The following is a 23,261-nucleotide window of genomic DNA, read 5'->3' on the forward strand; positions in this document are numbered from 1 at the left end:
CATTTGCAATCATTCACCATTCACTCAATAGAACCATAATATAGTAATACTGTAAGATGGTAAGGTCACAGGATAAAACATTTGGTAATACAGAACACCAAATTGTATAGTAGTCTGAGAGCAGGCAGGTGATAGAATGGGAATTGCAGGTATTGTAACTTTGATGTTGTGAATCGATTCAGGGTAACGACCATAAACAGCAGAAATGTTCCCAAAATAAATGGAACATTACATTACATTTACATTATTGGCATTTGGCAGACACTCTTATCCAGAGCGGCGTACAGTTGATTAGACTAAGCAGAAGACAATACTCCCCTGGAGCAATGCAAGGTTAAGGGCCTTGCTCAAGGGCCCAATGGCTGTGCGGATCTTATTGTGGCTACACTAGGATTCGAACCACCAACCTTGCCTGTCCCAGTTATTTACCTTAACCACTACGCCGCCGGAAGATATTCAGACAGAAATTCAAAGCCTAAAAATTAATGTTCAAACCTGATGCTTTATTTGTTCTTAATTACTTACATACACTTAAAAAAACATTTTCTTGCGCAAACACAAAAACAGCTAAATAAATAAAACCAATAAAAACATATAAATTAATATAAAATTGAAAATAAATTATATTTGCTTCCGATAGTTCACAAAGCTTTCAAAATGAAACAAAATCTAAAGAAAAAAAAACAAACAACAACACCTGAATCGTATTGTGATTGAATTAATAAATGACAGAATGTGACAAAAGGTTTCTAGTTCCTTCAACAAAAGGACACAACCAATACCGAGACAACCAAGAACAAAGCACAGACGGGCTCTGCAGAAGACGTGGACAAAAGTTCACTCTTTGGGTTCAAGTGGCCAATTAAAACCCTTCAGGAAGCAAACATTCATTAAAGTATTACTAGTGTTGTGTCAAAAAGTGGTGTGCACGGCTGCAGATGCAATTCATGGAAAATATACGTAGTGACATTTTACACAAAGTTTCAGATAAAATACATTCATCCCATTCATACAGTCGTTTTGTGGGTTACACATGCATTCGAAGGAACTGCATTGTCTCACTGGAGGTCAGACTTCTTTTCCAAAATAGTGATCACTAAATTAATCCCGACAACAGAAAAAGTGACATAAAACAGTGTTACGTAACCTTAGAAGAAATAAGCCCCGGGATGTTAGGGACCATTAACAGCAACAAAAATTCAACTCAAGAGTGCAGTCAACTTAACATTGGTGTGCCTTTGAAAGCAGCTACGGTAAAGTTCCTGTATAAAACTTCATTATCGTATGTGTACAAAACTGTGAACAAAACAAATTTAACCAGGGCAGATAAAATCAAGGTAGAAAAAAAAAAAAAACTAGGTAGAATTCACTTTCTCAAAGCAAAAGTCTAATTTCATGTGATATTATTTTACAGTATAGACAAGGTGTTCAATGATTGACAGGTGAGCTGACCAGAGACAACCATCTTCCATTACAGCAATGTTGACTGTGGGCCATTTCAGAGACCTGATACAAGTCCACACAAGTCCATTTCAGTCAAAAGTGCCAAAGATGGCATAAATAATGCAGACACACAGCATATTAAGTATAGTGCAGTGTATTTGGGTCATATGGAATGAATCCTGCATCGTGGAGAAACGGCACTTCAAAGGCAAGAGCCGAGAAATTCTACCACCGGATAGTTTCCTTTGAAGAACAGCAGGAAATTAGAAGATGTCGTGCACTAGCTTATAGGTTCACACTGCTTCAGATCCCAGGCATTAGATAGAAATTAAAATCAACTGTTAAAAATAACAAGCCTTGGTTATTTTAATGGTACATCCTACCCTGACACGACCTCTTTGACAATTTATATATTTGTTCATGGTTGGAATTGCCATGGTATCAAGTTAAACTTGACAATCATAAACCAATAACCCAATAAATATTGAGATTTTCCCCCTCAGGCATTTTTAAGGAGGTTTTCCATGGATACCCAGAACGATTGCCATGATTAATAACAGGGGAAAACACCCCAAAAATGAACAGGTTGGGTTTATTTTCCACCCATTTGGTATCAACTGTGGCTTTAGGAGCTCCGTTCAAGTATATTCTGTACAATAATACAGCTCACATTGATGAGTTCTCTTCATTAAAAGTAAATCCACTGTCCAAATACAATTTCATTGGCTTTCTGCTCCACTGTAATTAATATCCAAAGTGCACTGCCCATACATCTCATGAAGAGATTAGGAGGGGGCAGGGGGCACAGCACAGCCTGTGTCCTGGGGCCTATGTTCCCAGTGCTGGCGCTGGATGAAGAGCTTATCATATCTCACGTTGGGACAGGGAGGAGGGAACGTGGGGCTGAAATGTTCTGGAGAGAGTTTGGGAGTAAAGGGGCGAGAAGCTGAGGGGGGTCACAGTCGGCCGATCCTCCGGTAGCTGTCTGCATGAGCTGCCCGCTGCTCCGCCACTGCGCCCTGGAGAGAGAAGGCAGGGTACACTTGACCCGGGCACAACACCTACCACTACCACCACCTGCCAATACCAGCATCACCTACCAGTACCAGCATCACCTACCAGTACCAGCATCACCTACCAGTACCAGCATCACCTGGCAGTACCACCATCACCTACCAGTACCACCATCACCTGGCAGTACCACCACCTACCACTACCACCATCACCTGCCAATACCAGTACCACCACCTACCACTACCAGCATCACCTACCAGTACCACCACCTACCAGTACCAGCATCACCTACCAGTACCAGCATCACCTGCCCGTACCACCACCAACCACTACCACCATCACCTACCAGTACCACCATCACCTACCAGTACCACCACCACCACCTGCTAGTACCACCACCTTGCCAGGACCACCATCAACTGCCGGTGTCAGGGCCACCATCACTGCTAACCACCACCTGCCAGTACCACCACCAACCACTACCACCATCACCTACCAGTACATTACATTAATGGCACCGTGCAAAGTGCATACCCATAACCAGGGATAAGTGCGCTGAAAGACCCTAGAGGGAAGTACAATTTCAACTGCTACCTGCACAACAAAGATAAGGTCCAGGGCCTATTTGATCATCATTTTTTTTTTCAGTACTACCACCTGCCAGGGCCACCATCACCTGCTAACCACCACCGATGTACAGCTACCACCAGTGCAACACTACCTATGGTGCATAGCTAACCCTGGCACAACTATACTACCAGCACAATCCTACTACCCATGTAATGCTATGAGACCAAACCCCAAGGTGGTCTACCAGAACCTAGCCAAAGGGCCATTCTAGAAATGCTCCTCTTCTACCCACATGGGAGAAGTGGAGCTAAAAGTCAAATACAGATGCAGGACAACAAAATGGCAGATAAGCTAGCTGATGACTAGACAGATTTTTTTTTCCACCAGAAGGTATGAATTAGCATGCTCTGGAATGTAGGACGTACACATACAGAGTTCATAGATGTGTAGGAACTCACTTTAGGCTATTGTCTATTAGAGCAGAGGCAACATTGGGGATTTGAGAGCCCAGTCAATCAACAGCACAGAACTAAAAGGTACGGACTGACAGGAGAGGCGGAATACCCCACAGTGTAGAGAAGGGAGGTGCACCTGACAGGACATCAGAGTGAAGACAGACTCCCCAACAAGGTGTGCGAGAGAGAACGGCCACAGCAGGTGTGAGATGATGCAACTCGCCCCTTTACAATGACAGAGCGAAAATCTGTGTAGTGACACAGATGTCACTGCAGACTCTACCAGACATTTAAAAGCATGGCAGTACACAGGAAACCAATCAGGAAACACCACGGCTACCAGGGAGACATGCCAACTACAGAGGTGAGGAGTGACCATGATTTAAGGAAATGACTGAATGGAGAGACAGTTTGAGCTACTGATATCATGACACATTAAGTTCTACCACAGTGAATACAGCACATGTGAGGAGAGGGGAGGGTAAATACCCATGTAACTCATTCAGAGCCATTGCAAGGCCGGTACGGCTCATGCTAATTGATACTTTGGAATATGGCTAAATAAACTGCTTATTCAATCAGCTACAACCAAAAATAGTCATAAAAGAAATATGCCAAAACATTATTGGCATTTTGGCAGACGCTCTTATCCAGAGCGACGTACAGTTGATTAGACTACGCAGGAGACAATCCTCCCCTGGAGCAATGCAGGGTTAAGGGCCTTGCTCAAGGGCCCAACGGCTGTGCGGATCTTATTGTGGCTACACCGGGATTAGAACCACCGACCTTGTGTGTCCAAGTAATTTACCTTAACCACTACGCTACAGGCCTTCAAACAGTTTTCTTATGTAGCTGTAATGCCCTCATGCTGTTGTAGGGTGGATTACAGCATTTTATAATGGGGGAGGGGGGGGGGGTAAAATTAAACCCAAAATAAAGTGTAAAGTTACATTATTAGGAATGTAGTAAGATACACTGCACTGCAGTCCTTCAGATGCAATGGAAATTCAGTTTAAACTGAAACACAAGATCCATGCAGACTAATGAACAGGTACCAAAGGGGAGAAGCACAGTTCAGGAGAAGAAGCACCAAGTCCAGGAGAGGGAAGTGCTGTGAAGATAATTCAGTGAACAGGCTCCAGATCCCATTACATCCCAGCAAAGTGCAATCCAAGCGAATCAGATCAGAGGCTAATGCGTTCCTCCATAACCTGATGTAATTAGGACCACGGGGAGAGAGCGAGAGTGTAGTGGAGGACAATGGCAATCTACACAAGGCGATATGAAAGGCACCTACACCCAGGGTACAATATCACATGGGGCTGAGCCAGTGGACTGGCACCAAGCGGACGCTAACAACATTGCATCATAAAGCCTGCTGATTCAGGTACAATGGTGTGCTGAACAGAGCTTTAAGGTGCAAGTTTCCAGTGACTCTGCCCCCTAGTGTTCTGCGCTCTCCTACCTGCAGGTTGATCTCTAGGCCGTCCCCCCGATGCTGCCCTCGCCGTTCCCCTGGCAACCGGAGCTGTGCGAGGGAGAGGAGTGTCATCAGAGAGAGGAGGCACAAGGTCGAGATGCAGGCGAGAAGGCCAGAGAGATGAGACAAGGGGAGAGGTGGGTCAGGGGGTCAAAGATCAGAGGCAAGGGGGAGAAATCAATCAGAGAGAAGAAGCCAGACAGAGAATCAGATACGGTTTCATAGATCGAGAGAGATAACCGGGTGTCAGAAATGTAGAACATGCGAGACGTCAGATGGAGGCATGGGAACGGAATGCTTGAGGAGGAGGAGGAGGAGGAGCGGCACTAACCTCCAGCAGCTGCGCCTCCAGGCGGCTCTGCCGGCTCTTCAGCCCGTCGTTCTCCTGCCGCAGGCTGTCCAGCTCTCTCTGAACCTCGCTCACCTGCGGGAGATAGCCCCCAATCCCACAGCAGCGTAAGACACAGGGAGCTATGAAATTATTCTGGAACATTCCTTCTATGAAACCTGAAGCATAGTGGTTAAGGTACATGACTGGAACCTGCAAGGTCGGTGGTTCGATGCCCGGTGTAGCCACAATAAGATCCGCACAGCCGTTGGGCCCTTGAGCAAGGCCCTTAACCCTGCATTGTTCCAGGGGAGGATCGTCTCCTGCTTAGCCTAATCAACTGTACGTCGCTCTGGATAAGAGCATCTGCCAACAGCCATTAATGTAATGTAATGAACATTGGGCCCCTCCAGACACAGAGCAGGAAGAAATGGGACCACTACAAGAGAGCAGACCTGGCTGAAATGCGTAACCGTTTTGGATTCAAATACTTTTCTATGCTTTACTGAGCTTGTCTGGTGTGTTGGAACCAATGAAACACGCTCAAAAAAAGGCGCACCAAGCAAGATCAATCGAGCACAGAAAGGTATTTGAATAAAAAATGATGCATTTCAACCAGGTCTGAAGGAGAGGAAGGGATGTGAACTCCAGAATGGCTACCCTTATACAGGTCCACGCTTGTCTCCTTACCTTCCGGTTAGCGCTGACCAGCTCCTTGCGCAGTGAGTCCAGCTCACGCTTCAGACAGGCCTTCTCCTGCTCCACAGCCTTGACCAGGCTGGACTGGCCCTGCTGCTTCTGCTGCTTCACAGACACCACTAAGGCCTCCAGCTGCCGGGTCTGTGGGAACAAACACCTCTTTAAAACGTACCCTAGGGCTGCCCAACCCTGTTCCTGGAGATCTACCGCCCTGTAGGTTTTAATTTAAACCATAATTTGGCACAACGGATTATACCAATTAGCAGCTCAACAAGATCTCTAGCTGTTGACTGAGGTGTGCTCTATTAAGAGTTGGGAGTGAAAACCTACAGGGGCCCAGTTAATTATACTTGATTCAACCATCTTTGGTCAGTTGATTCTGTCCGGTGAAGACAAGATACACTGGATGCCCTCTCAAAGAAGAACTACACTACCCTGTAGTCGAGGAGAGGCCAGTCAGCTCAAAGCAATGTCCAATGGTTGATCCTGATGAAATGTGTTGTCAGAGCAATGATAATCTAGTTTAAATCCATTACACGTGATGGAGCCTTGAACTCCTGAACTTCCTGGAGCTCAGTTCACCTTTTATCGCCTCAGTTTTCCTGCCAGGAAAATACATTTCCACTATCCTCAGTTTAAACACTAAACACTGCATGGCTTCCTCCACAGAAAGTGTGCCTATATCCTATAGTTCTGCAAAAACTCTTTCAGGCCCCATCTGGGCTCCAGTCATCACCAGTGTTTAATTCCCTGCCAGGGTCCTCTCCACCCTGGAGCCTCTCTCACCTTGTCCCGGGCATGGACGAGGTCCCCCTTGGTGTTCTGGACTTCTCTCTGCAGCCTTTCGTTCTCTTGCCGCAGTAACTGCTGGTCCTGTTCTACCAGTCGGGCCAGCTCATCCCAGTACAGTTTCTTGTGCTGGGTCTGGTAACCGCTAGTGTGCAAGGTCATCTCCAGAACCTGGTTCTGATCAACACAAGATTCCCAAATCAGTAGGGTTTCACCCTCACTCCACTCCAAATTCATGATAATGAACATGATGTCACTATCCATCCATCCATTATCTTAACCCGTTTATCCTGAACAGGGTCGCTGGAGCCTATCCCAGCATACATTGGGCGAAAGGCAGAAATACACCCTGGACAGGTCACCAGTCCATCGCAGGGCACACAGACCATTCACTCACACACTCATACCTATGGGCAATTTAGACTCTCCAATCAGCCTAACCTGCATGTCTTTGGACTGTGGGAGGAAGTCGGAGTACCCGGAGGAAACCCATGCGAACACGAGGAGAACATGCAAACTCCACAGAGAGGCCCCGGCCAACCAGGATTCGAACCCAGGACCTCCTTGCTGTGAAGCAGCAGTGCTACCCACTGCACCATCCATGCCGCCATTATGTCACTAGCATTACCTTATCATTAGCATTCTGTAGCTGCTTGTGCAGTGACATCACTTCCTGTTTGAGAGCCTCCTTCTCCTGCTGGGTGACTCGGAGGTCTGATTTCAGACGTGCATTCTGCATGCTGGCAGTCTGCAGGGCCTCCTCCTTAGCCTGGACCTGGTGCAGAAACATTGACATAATTATGGGCCATCACAGTAAAACATCACCAATGAACAACCCTTCATAACAGTAGAGTAACACACTCTTCAGAACCATGAATTTCAGTGTTGTGGTCACTGATCGAGATGCTAGACAAACAATGCAAGGTTTTTTTTTTCTTTTCACCCACACCAGAATGAAGCCAGCACTTACCTTCTCTTGTGCAGTAGAGAGCTGGGCACGGAGAGCCTGACTCTGCTTCTCCAGGCTCTGCCTCTCCTCCAGGAGGTGAGAGAGCTGACACTCCACAGTTCCAAGCTTTGCCACCTGTAGGAATGGAAAGGGCATTGAAGATTCTTCTTTACAACATGAGTACTGCAAGTGTTTCTGAAATCAAAAACTGAAACTGTTGTATTAAATAATAAATAATTCTTAGGAAAAAAAAGCCCTTACCTTGTCTACACAGTGACTCAGTTCCCCACTTAGAGTCTCATTCTCCTTCTGAAGCTTTTCCGCCCTGGACACGGCACCAGCTAGGTCCACACTCAAGTCCCTGCCACCATAGAGCTACAAGGGCAAGAAGGCAGGTATCATTCACTGTCTCATATATGGTACACACACGCAGCATCACACAAAAATCACAACCTACCAGCAACATCTCGCTCTCATGGGTTTAGCTGCTTGTAAGTAGCAATTCCAAGATTCTAGGGCACAATTATTCTGAATTGCAGACATAATGAAGTGAGAGACCATAATACCAAAATACAGTTTCTTCCATTATTCTACCGCTTGAAGGTCTTACTCCAAGCTCCAGCCCCAGGATGGCCCAAGCTCACCTGCTCCCTGACAGAGGAGAGTTCCTGGGTCAGCTGGGCCTTCTCCTGCTCCAGAAGACTATTCACCTCCTGGGCCTCTGACAACTTGGTTTCCAAGGTGAACACACAAGCCTCCATCTGCAAACACAGGAAAACATTCCTCTTTGTTCACATATTTTTAAACTAACACCCAATAAAACAAGCACAAGTCTAGTCTAGTTTTATAAAATGGATATGCAAATGATACTGCAGTAACTGTAGTGCTGTAACGGCACAAATATTCAGGGATTCTTAAAAGCTGCAGTTAACATGATCATTTCAGCAAAACTCACCCTAAGGCAGTTACACCAACTCTATATAAACAGAACAAGACTTTGTGACCCTCCTAAGCCCATGGTTACTTTTCATGTCAACAAGATTATACAGGATGTAAATACAGGATCTGGTGCAGTTAAAAGCATCACGTTACCTTTCTCCTTTCCTGTACAGACTCAGTGGCGAGGTCATCCCTCCCCGGCTCCCCCTGCTGGTTTGGGCATCTGCCCGTCTCCTTCCTCTCGCGTTGCCTGAGCAGTTCGGACAGCCGATGGTTCAGCTCCTGCACGTCGGCTGCATTCTGGGTATTTTTCTGCGACAGGAGCTCATTCTCCTGCTCCAGCTGCTGACCCCGAAACCGCAGTTCAGCCACCTGGGCAGAGAGAAGGACCAATGTTCTTTAGCATCAAACATCACCCAAGGCAACAACACTATGAATCACTGAGGACAATGTCACCTTTCACTGGGCCCATTCACCAGTCAAAATAAGATGAGTTTGGAACAGTTACCTGAAATGATTACATACTGAAAATAGTGTAGTTATTTCTGTAGTACCTGTTTCTTGAAGTTCTCTGCAGCCCTCAGAGCAGTCAGCTTCTCCTTCTTGTATTGTTCAAGTTTATGCCTGTTTGAATCAATAAAGAAATATTATGCGTCAGAACAAATTATGAATTAAAACTATGGATTACACTGGTTGCCTACTTTGGTCCATGACATGCGAGAATCCTTACAGCATTTCTTCTTGGATCTCTCGGAGGTCCTCTTCCTTCAGTGCGGAGATGTTTTGTCTCAGAACGACGTTCTCTTCTGCCAGACGACCAGCTTCATTCCTACATCCAAAATGAGAAAAGCAACAATGAAGTGCACTCTTCTCTGCATTACTGTGCCAAGTACGGAGTGTTCAATTTCATTTTAGGGTCAAAAAACCTGGCACATATAATCACAACGGGATTATCTGAGCGAATCTCGAATAAATATGTAAAATAAGCACATACAGTACAACAAAACAGATGTTGTACAGTATATGCTTGCGGGATTGCTGATGTGGGACACAAGTGCAAATACATTCCATATACATTTCAACAAGAATGCTATGTGGGTGAGTGGATTAGTTTCACAGGATTCAGCAATAATAGGACATCTAAAAACACAGTACAGGCACTGGATGGTCTCATGGTAGAGGGACACAAGCCAAACAGGTTATCGCATCTTCTACATGCAGGTTGGTACTAGTACATTACTGCAGGGATAAGACAGGAGGTCTAGATCTGGTAGCTAAGTGGGTCAGTTGCACATCAAAGCCAAGCAGGATCGGAGTTAGGAGAGCTGGGAGCTGGTGTAAGGAAGCAGGATTTTCCAGGGTCAAGCATATTTAGCCTTTACATTACCTATGGGCTTGCATTGTTTCCTGGATCTTAAACGATTTCTCCTGCAAACCAGTGAGAGCTCTTCGGAGTTTAGCGTTCTGCCTCTCAAACTCTGTGCAGCAGTCTTCCAAGTCAGACACCGCCTGGATCTTGGCTTCCAGCTGAGAGTTAAGATCCTGTAAGGTGTCCTCAGTCATAGCCTCAGCCAAAGCTATCTCTGTGTCCTGTTGCAGGACCATGAAAATGTCATTGTGTTTCTGCATGTCTCGGACCTGAGCAACGAGTCTGCAGTTCTCTTCCTTCACCCTGGTCATTTCATCCTGCAGTCTGGCATGCTGGTCTTGGAAGTCCTGGATAAGGTGCATCTTGCTTTCAAGGTCCAAAAGCTGTTCTTCCATTTTCCTGTTGTGCTCTTCGAGTCTGGAGTTCTCACAGATGCATTCCTCGTACCTGGCCTGAAAATGCTCGGTCTCTGAAGCCTTCGCCGCCATCTCTTTGGCATGTTCTATCATGGCGGATATTTCATCCCTGAGGTACCGGTTCTCCTCGAGAGCTTGTGCACCGGCAGCCATCTTCTCGCAGCTGTCCTCCAGAATATCCTCAAGCTGACTTTCCTTCTGCTGCAGCTGGTGCATCTGCTCTTGGAGAACCAGGTTCTTCTCTTTGGCAGAATCACATTGATCCTGAAGCCCATCTACGTGGCCTTGCAATGCTGCAATCCGGCTGATGCTGAGGTCTCGTTCCTTTATTGCCTCCTCAAAATCTGCCTGCAGCTTTGACATTGTTGTCTCTTTCTCTAGCGGAGATACGCTATCCTGAAAGAGAGCCACTTCAGCACCATCTTCTGCATTTTCAGCACATGCTTCCCTCTCTGCCAAAGGGGATACTACTGAAAGGACTTGAAGATTGTCTTCATCAAATTCCTCAGTTTCTGATACATTCTCTGGACAAACTTCCTGTTTCTTCTCAGAACTTTTGAGCCTCTGTATTTCCACCTTCAGTTCTTCAATCTCATTTTGAAGGGATGTGATCACTCCACATGATTCTTCCCTTCCTCTTTTCATCTCTTCAAAATGTTCCTTCAGTTCCAACAGTCGATTATTTTCCGCCTCCATATCCTGGATCTTGGATTTCAGACGGTCAGACTCAGCTAGCAGCTTCTCCTGTTCCTCCACTTGTTCCTCTGCCAGGCAAAGAGTCTGCTTGTTCCTCTCTTCAAGTTGATTAAGGTTATCCTGTAGCTCTGCCTTCTCCTGCTCAAAGTCTTCTGCTGCTTGTCGAAGGAGCAGTTCGATCTCTTGGGCTTTCTTTTCAGACTGGGCCAAGAGCTCGTCTTTGGTATCTAGGTTCTCCTGCAATCGGTTGTGCAACTCATTCAGCTGCCTGCTCAGCTCGATCTCTTTGGATTGTGCAGTGCTGATCAAGTTCTCCAGCTCATTTTGGAGCTCCCTGTTTTTAGCTGCCAAGGCTTCAAACTCTTCCCTGTGGTTCTGCTCCAGTTGGTCTCGTTCCTTCGCCAGCTCTTGGGTGACAGATTGTTTCTCTTGTTCCAGAGCTTCTTGCAGGGTCCTCTTCTCTTGCTCTGCCAAATGTGCAGCCTCCTCCAACTCAGATTTCCACCTGGCCTTCTCTTCAGAGTGACGCTCAGAAAGACCCTGTAGCTTCGTTTGGTAGTGCTGCTCCAACTTGGACACATCGGTCTGGAAGCGCTCTGAGACCGCATTCTGGTCCCCTGAGAACCTTGCTTCCACCTCCCTGATCCTCTGTGAGAAGTGCATCTCCAGTTCTCTCCTGTACATGTTAATCACCAACAGTTATCTACCCACCACCAGTTGTTACCCACATCAGCGTTGTAAACCATTGCACATCCACAACATTTTCACTCTCTTTGCAGCAAAAAAAAAAAGAAGTGTTGCAGTCATGTTTTCTAAAGAACAATACTAATCTCTGAACATAAAATCATGTTTGGTCATTTCATGCAACACCGTTTATTCAGGTTCTACTAAAAGCCCATGCCCTGAAACCCCATGAAATACAGGAATTCCCTGAAATATACATTTACATAATGGCACCTGGAAAAACATTTTTTTCTTTCACTGAATAAAACCATTTGTAGATATGAACAGAACCGCATATTTCCTCTCAAGTTAGACATGAGCCGCACCTCCACCCCCCAGGTGCCACCGAGGGAGGTACCCTTACCTCTCTAAAACGATTTCCTCCCGCAGTCTGTCCAGTGCTCCACTCAGCCTCTCCCGCTCCTCGCTGTGTCTGGTGCTCAGCTCCTGCATGGCTTCCCTGTGGCTCTCCTCCACCCGGGCTGTCTCCTCCTCCATCTGCCCAAGCAACCTCTTCTCCTGCACCCCCATCTCCCCGAGGAGCCTCTCCCTCTCCTCCTCTACTCTGGCTCGAAGAACGTCCCCGTGCCGCTGCTCAACCTGGACTCTCTCCTTCTCCCACACCTCCACCAAGCTCTTCTCCACCTCATCTTGGATGCTGACCATCTCCTCAGCTAGCCTGGCCTGGATGATCCTCTCCTGGCTCTCCTCAAGCTGGGCCCTCTCCTTCTCCCACTTCTCCAGGAGGCTCCTCTCCAACTGCTCCTGGTCTTTCAGCAGCCTCAGCCGCGCCTCCTCTCGCATCACATGGAGAGCGCCTTCCTGCTGCTCCTTAAGCTCCAGCCTCTCCTTTTCCCACTGCTCCATGAGCCGCCTCTCCTGATCCTCGCTCTCACCCAGGTACCTCTGCCTCTCCTCCTCTAGCCTGGCCTGAAGCACCGCTCCATGGCTCTCCTGCAGCTGGTCCTTCTCCCGCTCCCACTGTTCCACGAGCCGCCGGACTGCCTCCTCCCTCTCCGCCTGCATCCTCTCCTGCTGCTCCTCCAGCCTGGCCTGCAGGTCTGCTCTGTGGTGCTCCTCCTGCCGTGTGAGCTCCTCATCGTGTAGCCTCCTGAGAGCCTCCCTCTCCTCAGTCAAGCTCTGCTCACTTGCAGCCTGCTGATGCTCCAGGGTCTTCAGCTGTTCTTCCAGCTTGGCGATCTGGGCCTGGGCCTCCAACAGCTCCTGCCTGACGGAGTTAACCTCCTCCTGGTGCTGCCTCCCGAGCTCTGCCCGCTCCTCCTCCTGGCTCTGTTCCAGCGCCACCCGCTCAAGCTGCACCTGGTCCAGCTGGTTCTGGAGCTCCTGGACACGGTCCTGGACCCGGGACATCTCCGCCTGCAGGGCCTGCACCTCCTCCTGGCACCGGAGGGACAGCACCCTCTGCTCCTCTTTATGGGCTGCCCTCTGCTCCTCTAACTCCTGATGGTATTCACTGGCCTGCAACACAGATCCATTACCAGGGTTACAGTAAGATACACCACACACATACGTTTACTAATGGCTACAATAGTGTTAACCTTCAGTAATGACATTCATATCATTAACATTAATAAGAAAAACAAAATCTTCAATATGCTATGATCTTCATTAAAACACATGCAGATGTGAAGCACATGCAGATGTGAGTTTTGGCTTCACCTTGGTCTCCATTTGGGCTCTGAGGTTCTCCACCTGCTGCACGTGCTGTGTTTTCAGCTGCTCCGTCATCAGCTCTGCCTCCAGGGTCATGTTGAAGGGCTGACAGTCTTCTGAGCCAAGACCTGTTGTACCACATATGTACACACACAGACACAGACATTAGCAGGGGCTTAGAAGGAGAAACAATGGTTTTACACCCCTCCCATAAAATGTACAACTCAACATGGGGCTAAGTATATCAAACACCGACCCAAATTTGGATTGGCCAGCTATTTTTTATGTTGGTTGGTTTATTATCTATCGTGTGTTGAGTTCTGGTTTTTATATTTTGTATTGGCAATTGTATGGTTTTTACTTGTGATTATTTTCTGTTTTTACTTGCTATGGCAAGTAGGTTGCTATGGCACCAACTAATGGGGATCCTTAATAAAATAAAATCAAGTCTGCAAGTCAGACCGCCACATTCTGTACATAGACATCCACAGGAGGCTAAACGGAGGCCGGGGATTATTTGGGGTGGGAAGCGGACTGTTGTTTAAAGTAAGGGTAGCAGTTGTACCGCTCATCTCAGGTGTACCTTGGTCAGACTCGATGCCAGGGCTCCTGTTGTCAAACTCCTCAGACAAGGAAGGCTTGAGGGAGACGTTAGGGGTCCTGCCAAGGGTTTGGTATTCTTCTAACTCTGCCTGCAGCTCATCGATACGATCCTGCATCTCCTGTACCACACACACACACACACACACACACACAAACATTAAACAAACGCATTAGGAGAACCCGCTTTTCTACCTTTCTGTGTGCTCAGCTGAGGGAGAACGAAGATTCAGAAACACCCCTTGCTCAAATAAAAGACAGTTTAGAGCAGGGAGCAAACATATTTTGTGAAAGGTTTCAGTACACTGCCTGGTCCCTTTAACTTCAACATGGGGGTTTGCAGGGCACATGATCACACTTATTCTTTGAAATTGTCATTAAGTCAAGAAAGGCAGCAGTAGGCAATGTCATTGTGACATCCAATCCATAGCTCAGTATTTACGGTTTCACTTCCAAACATCTACCGGTTTGCTTAAAACTGCTACACCGTGGTTAAAACAAATCTCCAGCAAATTACAGGACATTGTTACTGTGCTTTCAGCTTCATTTATTTGCTGTATCCGGCCACAGTCTAGCCAAATTTCATTTTGCCTTCCTTTTCATATTATGACATGGTTTATCAGCTTAGACGAGGGTGACTGAGCGTGGTCACCGGAAAAGACGTGTATAATGAGAATAGTCAGGGAAAAGGCTAGTCAGGGGAACGTTCTGGATAAAAAAAATAAAAAAAGGAATGCGTGTAGCTGCAGGTTCGACCCTCTTACCCGGCACTGCCCTTCGTAGTGAAGTCGCAGCTGCCTCATACGTTCCTCCTGAAGGAAGAACTCCGCACTGCCTGGGTCCAAATCCCCGAACTGAGAAAACACACCAGCAGGTGGAGCTCAAGAGCACGCTCAATACATACACACACACACTGAGAACATGCCAACAACTATATAACTCATATTTTCATTCTCATTTGCATTCTCAAGTTTCAAGCTCCAGTAAAGCAATGGACATGAACATTTTAGTTTTTAGTTTTTTTTGTGAGAGACTGAAATTCACAATGCTCCTTAGCCACATGTTTGCTTCTTACATAATTTACAACATCATTTGCAAATATAAGCCGTGTTCATACAGTATATGGCTTCCCATTTGCAAATATTTGTTTGTCACAACCATCAGTGCAACACCTTACACCGCCATCTGAGTAAATATGACTGTGTAGATCTAGGATGAAGACTGCCTCCCAACCAGGCTTACCTTCTCCTTGAGGATATTGTCCAGGTTCCTCTGTAGCTTGTTGACCATGTTCTCTGCCTCCACCAGTTTCTCTGTGCTCTCCAGCAGCTCCAACTCCAGACGGCCACTCTCCTGTGGGGAAGCACACAATGTACAAAGATTCAGCATAGCTGAATATCCACTGGAACAACTTCAAGATAAATGCACACTATTGATAAGTTAGCTCTATAATATTAATACGAATTATATCACAAAGTTGTAAAACTTGAGGTCAGCACTCTTCCTGTGAGATATTTAATCACTGGAAAAATAGGAGACCGATGCGTTTCAGAGACAAGCTCCTTCATCAGATGTCTCCTATTTTTCCCTTGATTCAATACACATCTCCCAAGAGCAGCAGTGTTCTCAGGTCTTACAGCTTTATGTTAATTTCCATGGACTAGGCACTTTCCTGGTATATTATTATAATAGAATTTTCCTGGAAGAGCTCACCTTTTCTGACCGACTTTATCACATTTTATATACGCTCACATCCTCTGCTTCCACATCCCCAGTCTGGTACAAATTACAAGCACTCAGGTTTCATTTAGTTTTTTTAGTCAATAGGCCTTTGAATAGAAAGCAGAAGCCCCACGCTTGCTCACCTTGATGGTGAGCGCGAGATGGTCTCTCAGAAAGGCCTCGTCATCCTTCATCTTCTCCATCTCGCGCTCCAGCTCCTCGCGCTGCTGGTTGGCCTGCTGCTGCATCAGGTCCATCTCTTTGGTCAACTCGGTCCTGACGACCGCCAGCTTCTCCCTGTGCTCCTGTTCCAGCTTCCTACAGACAGAGGCGGAGAACGTGAGATCATCCAGCTTCAGCTCTGACCTGGAGCTTGGGAACAGGGATTTTGGGCGGTTCTTGGCGCTACCTGAGGTTGAGGTCGTTCATCCGCTCGATGGCCGAGTGGTTCTCGTCCACCTCGGTCGCCATTTGGTTCTTCAGCTTCTCGGTCTTCTCAAAGTCCGCGCGGATCTTCTCCTTCTCCCTGAGTTCACGGTCCGCCCGCTCCCTAGGGAGATGAGCAGACAATAGATTTTAAAATTAACATAAACTTACCAAGACCACCTGGATCAAATTAACTTGGACTTGGGTTGAATGGCCTCCAATGATAAAAAGCAGAAGAAGCTGAATATCTGTGTGTATTTTAAAGGTTGATTATATTCCACAAGGAAGAAACCGTATACATATCAGGGTGATCAGTTCCTAAATTAAATGAGAACTAATCATCTATGAGGTATGCTCTCTAACCGAAAAAAAAGAACATGAAACAAATAGACACACGCAAGTAGGAGAAAGCGAACACTCACAGAAGGTGCCGAATCTCAGCCTTGAAGCTGGCCAGGGCTGCCTGGTGGATGCCGTTCTTGGTAATGAGCAGCTCGTTCTCCAGGGCGAGGGTGAGGTCACCGAGGTTCACCTTCCCATCCAGGCTGAAGTCCAGAGCCTACACCGACACACACATACACACATACACACAATATTTAAATCCAGAGAAACTAAATCAATGCTGGGCAGTTCTGAGGCTGGGAGAGAGGCCAGATAAAAACCTGCAGGATTTCAGTGCTGTTCTCAATGCCATCGTCCAGCCAGGCATCCAGAAGGTTCTCCACGGGAGCAAAGCCGGTGCCGTCGTCCAGAGTGGAGAACAGACGCAGGCCGATGGTGCTGGTCATGGCGGATGGGGTGGCAATTCTGCGCCCCATTTCGTCAAATGGCTGAAAAGCATAAAAGCAAAAGCCCAGTTAAACGAACACATAAAGACCGGATATAGCCGGTTTTCACTCAAATGAATCATCTGATGAATTATACATACTTGACATAATTCACAGAGATCAGACCGTATGAGATGACCAATCACTCTCTGGAACAGCAATTTCGGTTCTGTAAATGAATGCGGTTTTTAAAGTCTGAGAGAGGAACACACCTGGGTGGAGTGGTGTCTCTTGAGCTGGCGGTAAGGGGTGGAGGCGGAGGGGGTGGGGGGCTTGCAGTGCTCCACGGCCCAGGACACAAAATCCTGCACGCTCATCACCCCATCACTGCCCAGATTCCCCAACGCATCCTCCGTCACCTGGCAACAAACGCACAGCCGGTCAGAATTTAAATCCGAAATGAAGTCTGTAGGCCAGACTTTTAACTTGGTATGAAAATAATTATTTTTCAAGTTCTCATCTCAGCCTACACTGCATTACTCACATGGCGAGGAACCATGTAAATTAAAGTTGCCGTTGGATTTTATCAGTTGCTGAGGGCAGCTTGCATAAATCTAAGATGCGCACAAACCACTGAACCACTGTTCCTTTTCAACCACTAAACAGCCATGAATCAGCGAACAAGCAAAAACAAATCTGCAATCCCTCCCTCCCTTTCCCCTTCTCCCTCTATCGTCATCTCCATCCCTCCACTCTTCCCCCCCCTCCAGCCATCCCTCCACTCTTCCCCCCCGCTCCAGCCCTCCCTGTGTGCCCAGGCCAGGTACGCCCCCCGCCCCAGTCCACACCTCCAGGCCCAGGTGTGCGCACACGGACAGCAGCTCTTGGTGGCTGGCGCAGCCGTCCCAGGGCACGGCCAGGTCCTCGCACGCCCCGTACAGCCTCTCCTCCAGCCGGTCCGACGGGGGCACCGCCGCCCCCCGGGGGGTGGCCGGCTCGTCGGGGTTCCAGAAGTGCAGCTGACCTGCGAAAGGGGGGAGGGGGAGAGAGAGAGAGAGAGAGAGAGAGAGAGAGAGAGAGAGAAACGGATATCGGAAGGGAGGAGGGAGGAGAGGCAGAGTTTGAAAGCTGCCAGGGCTGTAGAATTTATCACTGTTTGCACTGTTTGTTCCCTGTCAGTCCTGTTTCGAACATCTTGAAATGAAAAGTGAATTATGAGAGAATACCAGGCAGTGGAGAGAAGGTGATTCCTCCCCCCCCCCCCCCTTCCCCGACAGATACCAGAACTGGGCAAACAAATCACGCAGGAGAACGTATTCTCCACCATGGCAGATAACGTTCGAGACAATTTACACAGATTGGCAATCATAAATAATTTTTTAATCAGCTGACCTTCTGCTTCATATTCCTCCGTGCTGTCGGCATGAGCGTTCCAGCGCTGAGGAGAGAAAGCAGCGAAGACAGACGTCAACATTTACGGAACTGGGGGCATCAGCTTCACAAAGACTCCATTTTGCATTTAGACTCAAACAATACTTACCAGGGTGATCAGATACGGGTCAGTGACTTTAATGCATGCAATTCCCACACTAAATTTAAATAATTAACCATATCTTCCTGTAGCCACGGTGGCTCCGTGTCTTTGAGAAATTGGTATATTACGACAGTGATCATTCAAATGATGCCCTGCTCCAGTGTATGCTGACATTTCAGTGACAAGGCAGTAAGTGACATAACTGTTGTGAGCACAAACACCAGCGCCCACCGCACACTCGTGTTTGGTGTGTGTACTCCTCTACTCATAGTTGTGTCTGCTGGCATTTTAGAACTGGTTATGGAAACGGGAGACGGAACCTGGCGCAAGACATAAACGACAAACAGGCGTGGCTCAATGCGGGCCCTTTCCAACACTAGCTCCTCTATGCGAAACGCAAGGTGTGAACACCCCAAACAGGCACAACCAGGACCATTCAGCAGGGATCACAAGCTTTTGGAGGTTTGAAACCTTTCGTTTGCATTCGACAACGTGTGTGGAAAGACTGCAGTCTTCTGGAAACTTTCTGAAAGCTTTGCCAATGAAGTTGCGTTGCTTTCTGGAGATTAAATAAAGGTTACACTGAAAAGGGTGGGCAGCAACCTTGGGATGGATCCACAGAATTTCAAGTGATTAAATCAATATTTACTCCCCACCAAATGGTGCCATATTCTTTAGAAATGCTTGGCGGATGTTTAAATAGACAAATAACAAAATAACAATTCAACAAAGCCCAAACATTGTCCACAACTCCAGCCCATCAGTCAGCTGCCATTCAGTACACACCCACATACATCAGCTGGTGTTTTTAGGTCAGGGGAGGAGGGGGGGGGGGGGGGGGTTATGGGATTGCGGAGGACAAGAGCAACAACAGAGGCATTGTGATGGCACGGGCCCCACAAAGGGTTAAAGGTCAGTCCCCAATAACAGGGGGAGAATAGCATTAAGGGGTGCAGAGGGGGGCACATAGGTAAACCCTTTGGGTGTTTGTAATGCTCATCAGGCAAGGCTTACAGAAAGCATGGCGCAGATGAGCATGTATGCGCTAGTTGAACCAGCAGAGTGAGCCCCACCGTGATCTTCTGGAGACGGTGCAGGGAGGGGGTGACACGTTACGATCTGGAGTAGGCGGGGGATGGGGGCACTGTTGCGAGGACGTTCAGGAGGGACCGTCACCGCGTCACGTCTGAAGGACTGAGGAGCAGATGGTTCCCTCTCCCCTCTGACCTCCGCAGAGTGTACAGGCATCTGCACGGGGCGCTCTTTGTGCCTCTGTGGACCCCCCCCCAGACCCCCACGTGTGCCCCCCCGCCCCCCACCCCCCCCCTCCCGGCCCCATCTGCTACCCCTCCGCCTGAGCATTGTTCAGCGCCGCAGTAATTAGAATTATTTCAAGACGTCCCATTCTCCGCCCAGGAATGCCAGCCTTGGCTTTGTACTTGGGGGGGGGGGGGGGGGGGGTTGCAGTGCAATCCTCTCAAGGGCAACTTCATGACTCCGCCATAAAAAGAACTCGTGGTATGGCAGTGAAACCACCCTTTCTGTCGCCGGGTCAAAACCATATCTCGCGGCGACCTCTGAGAAATCACATTTTCGATGATTAGAGATATCGCAGACAGTGAGCGGTTTGTGCCAGACCAGGGGGGGGGGGTTGGGGGGGGTTTAAGAGGGAATCGGTGGCAGGGGCGGTTGAGAAAAAGGCCACGTTGAAGAAATCTCGCAGGGGCTCCAAAACAACACTTTCTTCTCGGAGCACAAAGAGCAGGATTATCCTGAGACAACAGCCTGGAGATCAAGCTGCTAACTGGGGAACGGTGTAATCCTGCACTCTGACCACAGGACTGGAGCAGCCGGTTAAGGAGGACTTATGGGGGGCCGAGGTAAATCTGCACCCACCTGACCTGGAGCAGGGAGGGGACAGCCGCTTCACCATTTAACCCTTTAAAGGTGCGAGGTCACGACCGGTCATTTGAAAGTAACGTTCTAGAGTTGTAGAACATTGACTGAGAAGAATTAGAAGGAAAAAACATTCCAAAACATGCGATTAGAATGTTCTCAGCTGAACATTCTACTGCTGATGTAACAATCACTACAGGTGATTGGAAGCAAAGCCGTTCTAGAACACTGACTTAGAAGAAAAGCCCATTGGGTTAACCACAAGACATTTGGCTGATGCATATGGTGCAACACTGGGGTTGCAGTCAGGTGTATAACAGCTTAACGGATGTCAAATCATCTGATCTGATACCCTGGTATGCTGCCTGATATGTTTCTGATGGGCAGGCTGAAATATCATAGCCATAACATAGTGTCATACTCTCACTGAACACAGCAATCATGATACAAGTGATGTACAGTACCATGTATACAAATAGAAACCCCCCTGTTATACAGACGGCCTGATAACATGTTAGGAACACCTTGTCAGTGAAATATGAGCACATAATGTACTATAACTGTTCTTGTGTGCGTGTGGGAGTGTGAGATGGACAAGGCTGGGGAAGCATGAGGATTGGTACACCATAAATAACTGATTGTGCTTTGTCCTTCTTGGTGGCCCTTCAGAAGGGAACAGCGCTGGCCTGTCTCAACATGACCAGGGAGGAGGGGAGAGAGAAAAAAGAAAACACACACATACAGTGGTCACCACGGTAACCTCCACGCCACCAGTCCTCAGACGAAGGCCAAAGTCCCTCAGATTCACACTCCACTTCTCTCAGCAGAGGAAACGCAAGACACAGACCGCTTTTACGGACTCCTTAACCCCTTACGGACGGATTCGACCTGCGCGTTACATCTCCCTTAACAGACGGATGGGACGCTATGATATTTGACCATATGACTGTTTTTCAAGACACATGACCGTTGAAATGCATTGTGATTCCTAGGCCTATGGGTTTTTTTATAAGGCGCTTTAGTCCATAATGGGTTAAGAAGCCTGGACGGGGAATGGGCATGCTAGAAGCAGACAGCCCAGTTCACAGAAACATGGCTGCTCCTTCCAGTGCTCTGAGAAACCATAGACCACCTAAAATGCGCTTCACTTTGCCCTCTCAAACTGATGGCTGATGGACAACGTTACAGTGATGCAACAACCCAACAGTATGATGGGCCTTTCAGTGGAGTAACCACAAAATCAAGATGATTAAAATATTGTTTAAAAAGCAGTAAGAGTAAAAGGCTGGGTGGGTTAAATACACCGCAATCTAATCGCAAATAAATGAATTGATCATATATGAGGGCATTCCTCCCCACTTTAGTTTATAACCAAATTCCTAAACATTAACGTTAAAAAAGAAAAAAAACAACAAAAAACAAAGTTAATACTACAGAGATAAAACATATTTCGGAGAGGCGTGAAAGTGCAGCCGGTCGAAAGATCCATCAAGCCGCGATTCACCACTGCCACTGTAGCCTGGCAACGCAGCGCGACCGTGAACACAGACGAGATTAGCAAGCTACGCGAGTTGAGAAAGCAAGCCCGCCTGTGTGAGCCAGGCCTTCCCTTCTGGTATTTATTAATAGGCAAAAGATGACATGGCAAGGCCGTTGCACAGAGCGAGGGCGTGGGTGTCTGAGTGCGTCGGGGGCTGGGGGGAGAGCGTCTGCGCTGGACCTGCGTGCCTTTAAGCTGATTAGCCCAGAATAACAGCTCTTCAGCCAGTGGGGGTCTGAGAGGGACGGAGCACGCAAGGACGGCGGGGAAAGGCTGCCTGGGCGCAGGAGCCCTGCTCTGGCCCTGCACAGAGCGCTGTCTGGGGGGGTGCCCGTTTCATAGCAACGCGCTCCAGGGAGATGCAGGCGTGAAAGACCCAAAGAAAGACCAGACCAGGAAATAGAGCCACTGCTTTTGGCCTTAAGAGTCACGATGACTCAGTCACACTCACTGTATACTGTAAGCTTTCATATCCTCTTTTGAGTCATGGGATTCATTTTCTATCTCTAAAAAGGCACAATCCAAGACCAACCTTGGGTGCTTCAGTGCATAGTCTAAGATTCCTGACATTATTCAGACAGTTTCTATCACAAGCCACAGACTACACCCCCTACCTGGACCGCAAAGGCAATGAGCAACTTAACCCTTCTTGATTGTCGCGTCAGTCCTGGGTCCCCGTTTCACAAAGCAGGATTAAGGAGTTAGCTGGATAACGGTACCGAGTAAAACCTGATACAGCTCTTTATATTTCAGTCCATGTTCCAGATTTGGGACAGTTCCAGGCCTTACTCAATGCCGTTATCCAGCTAACTCTGTAATCCTGCCTTGTGATACAGGCCCCTTGTCAGCATAGTTTGTGTTGATATGGTGAGGTTCTCACTGTGTTGTGAGTGAACTCCCCTGTTGGGTATGATCCCTGATGGATAGCCCATGGCAGGGTATTAGAGGGGGGAGAGCAGTTCGCACTTATACATCACCAGTATTAGACGGGACGGGGGGGGTGACCTGCATTACCTCTCGTTTCCGGGGCACCGCGGGGTTCTCCGCCTCCTCCGGGTCCCCTCCCGCCGGCTCGGAGTCCGGGATCACCGAAAATCCCGTGATGGAGTCCCGGGACTCCGGGACCGATCGGCGGCCGTAGCGTTTCCCGTCCTTCACGAACTTGGGCCTGGCCTCCGGGGAGTCTGCGAGGGAGGTCCAGAGCCAGTCAACCTCCGCCAACGTGACCCGAT

General features: G+C 47.9%; 1 protein-coding gene across 1 annotated transcript in view; it reads right to left on the minus strand.

Annotated features, from left to right (window-relative positions):
- The window catches only part of nin (ninein (GSK3B interacting protein)), a 37,180-nt gene that overhangs the window by 1,735 nt on the left and 12,184 nt on the right, over positions 1–23,261 (minus strand). The window contains exons 4-27 of the mRNA XM_061254827.1: positions 23,044–23,213; positions 18,452–18,497; positions 17,908–18,083; positions 17,332–17,478; positions 16,955–17,122; positions 16,715–16,851; positions 16,276–16,416; positions 16,010–16,184; positions 15,387–15,497; positions 14,909–14,998; positions 14,128–14,266; positions 13,551–13,672; positions 12,235–13,349; positions 9,397–9,495; positions 9,221–9,290; positions 8,820–9,038; positions 8,372–8,488; positions 7,989–8,102; positions 7,749–7,862; positions 7,407–7,553; positions 6,776–6,955; positions 5,981–6,130; positions 5,294–5,386; positions 4,948–5,010 (exon numbers count right to left, since the gene is read on the minus strand). Of these exons, the coding sequence (XP_061110811.1) occupies positions 4,948–5,010; positions 5,294–5,386; positions 5,981–6,130; positions 6,776–6,955; positions 7,407–7,553; positions 7,749–7,862; positions 7,989–8,102; positions 8,372–8,488; positions 8,820–9,038; positions 9,221–9,290; positions 9,397–9,495; positions 12,235–13,349; positions 13,551–13,672; positions 14,128–14,266; positions 14,909–14,998; positions 15,387–15,497; positions 16,010–16,184; positions 16,276–16,416; positions 16,715–16,851; positions 16,955–17,122; positions 17,332–17,478; positions 17,908–18,083; positions 18,452–18,497; positions 23,044–23,213 (4,103 nt within the window). The remainder of the gene's footprint in view (positions 1–4,947; positions 5,011–5,293; positions 5,387–5,980; positions 6,131–6,775; positions 6,956–7,406; positions 7,554–7,748; positions 7,863–7,988; positions 8,103–8,371; positions 8,489–8,819; positions 9,039–9,220; positions 9,291–9,396; positions 9,496–12,234; positions 13,350–13,550; positions 13,673–14,127; positions 14,267–14,908; positions 14,999–15,386; positions 15,498–16,009; positions 16,185–16,275; positions 16,417–16,714; positions 16,852–16,954; positions 17,123–17,331; positions 17,479–17,907; positions 18,084–18,451; positions 18,498–23,043; positions 23,214–23,261) is intronic.

This window comes from Conger conger, chromosome 1 (assembly GCF_963514075.1).
Source record: "Conger conger chromosome 1, fConCon1.1, whole genome shotgun sequence".
In the NCBI taxonomy this organism is placed as follows: Eukaryota; Metazoa; Chordata; class Actinopteri; order Anguilliformes; family Congridae; genus Conger; species Conger conger.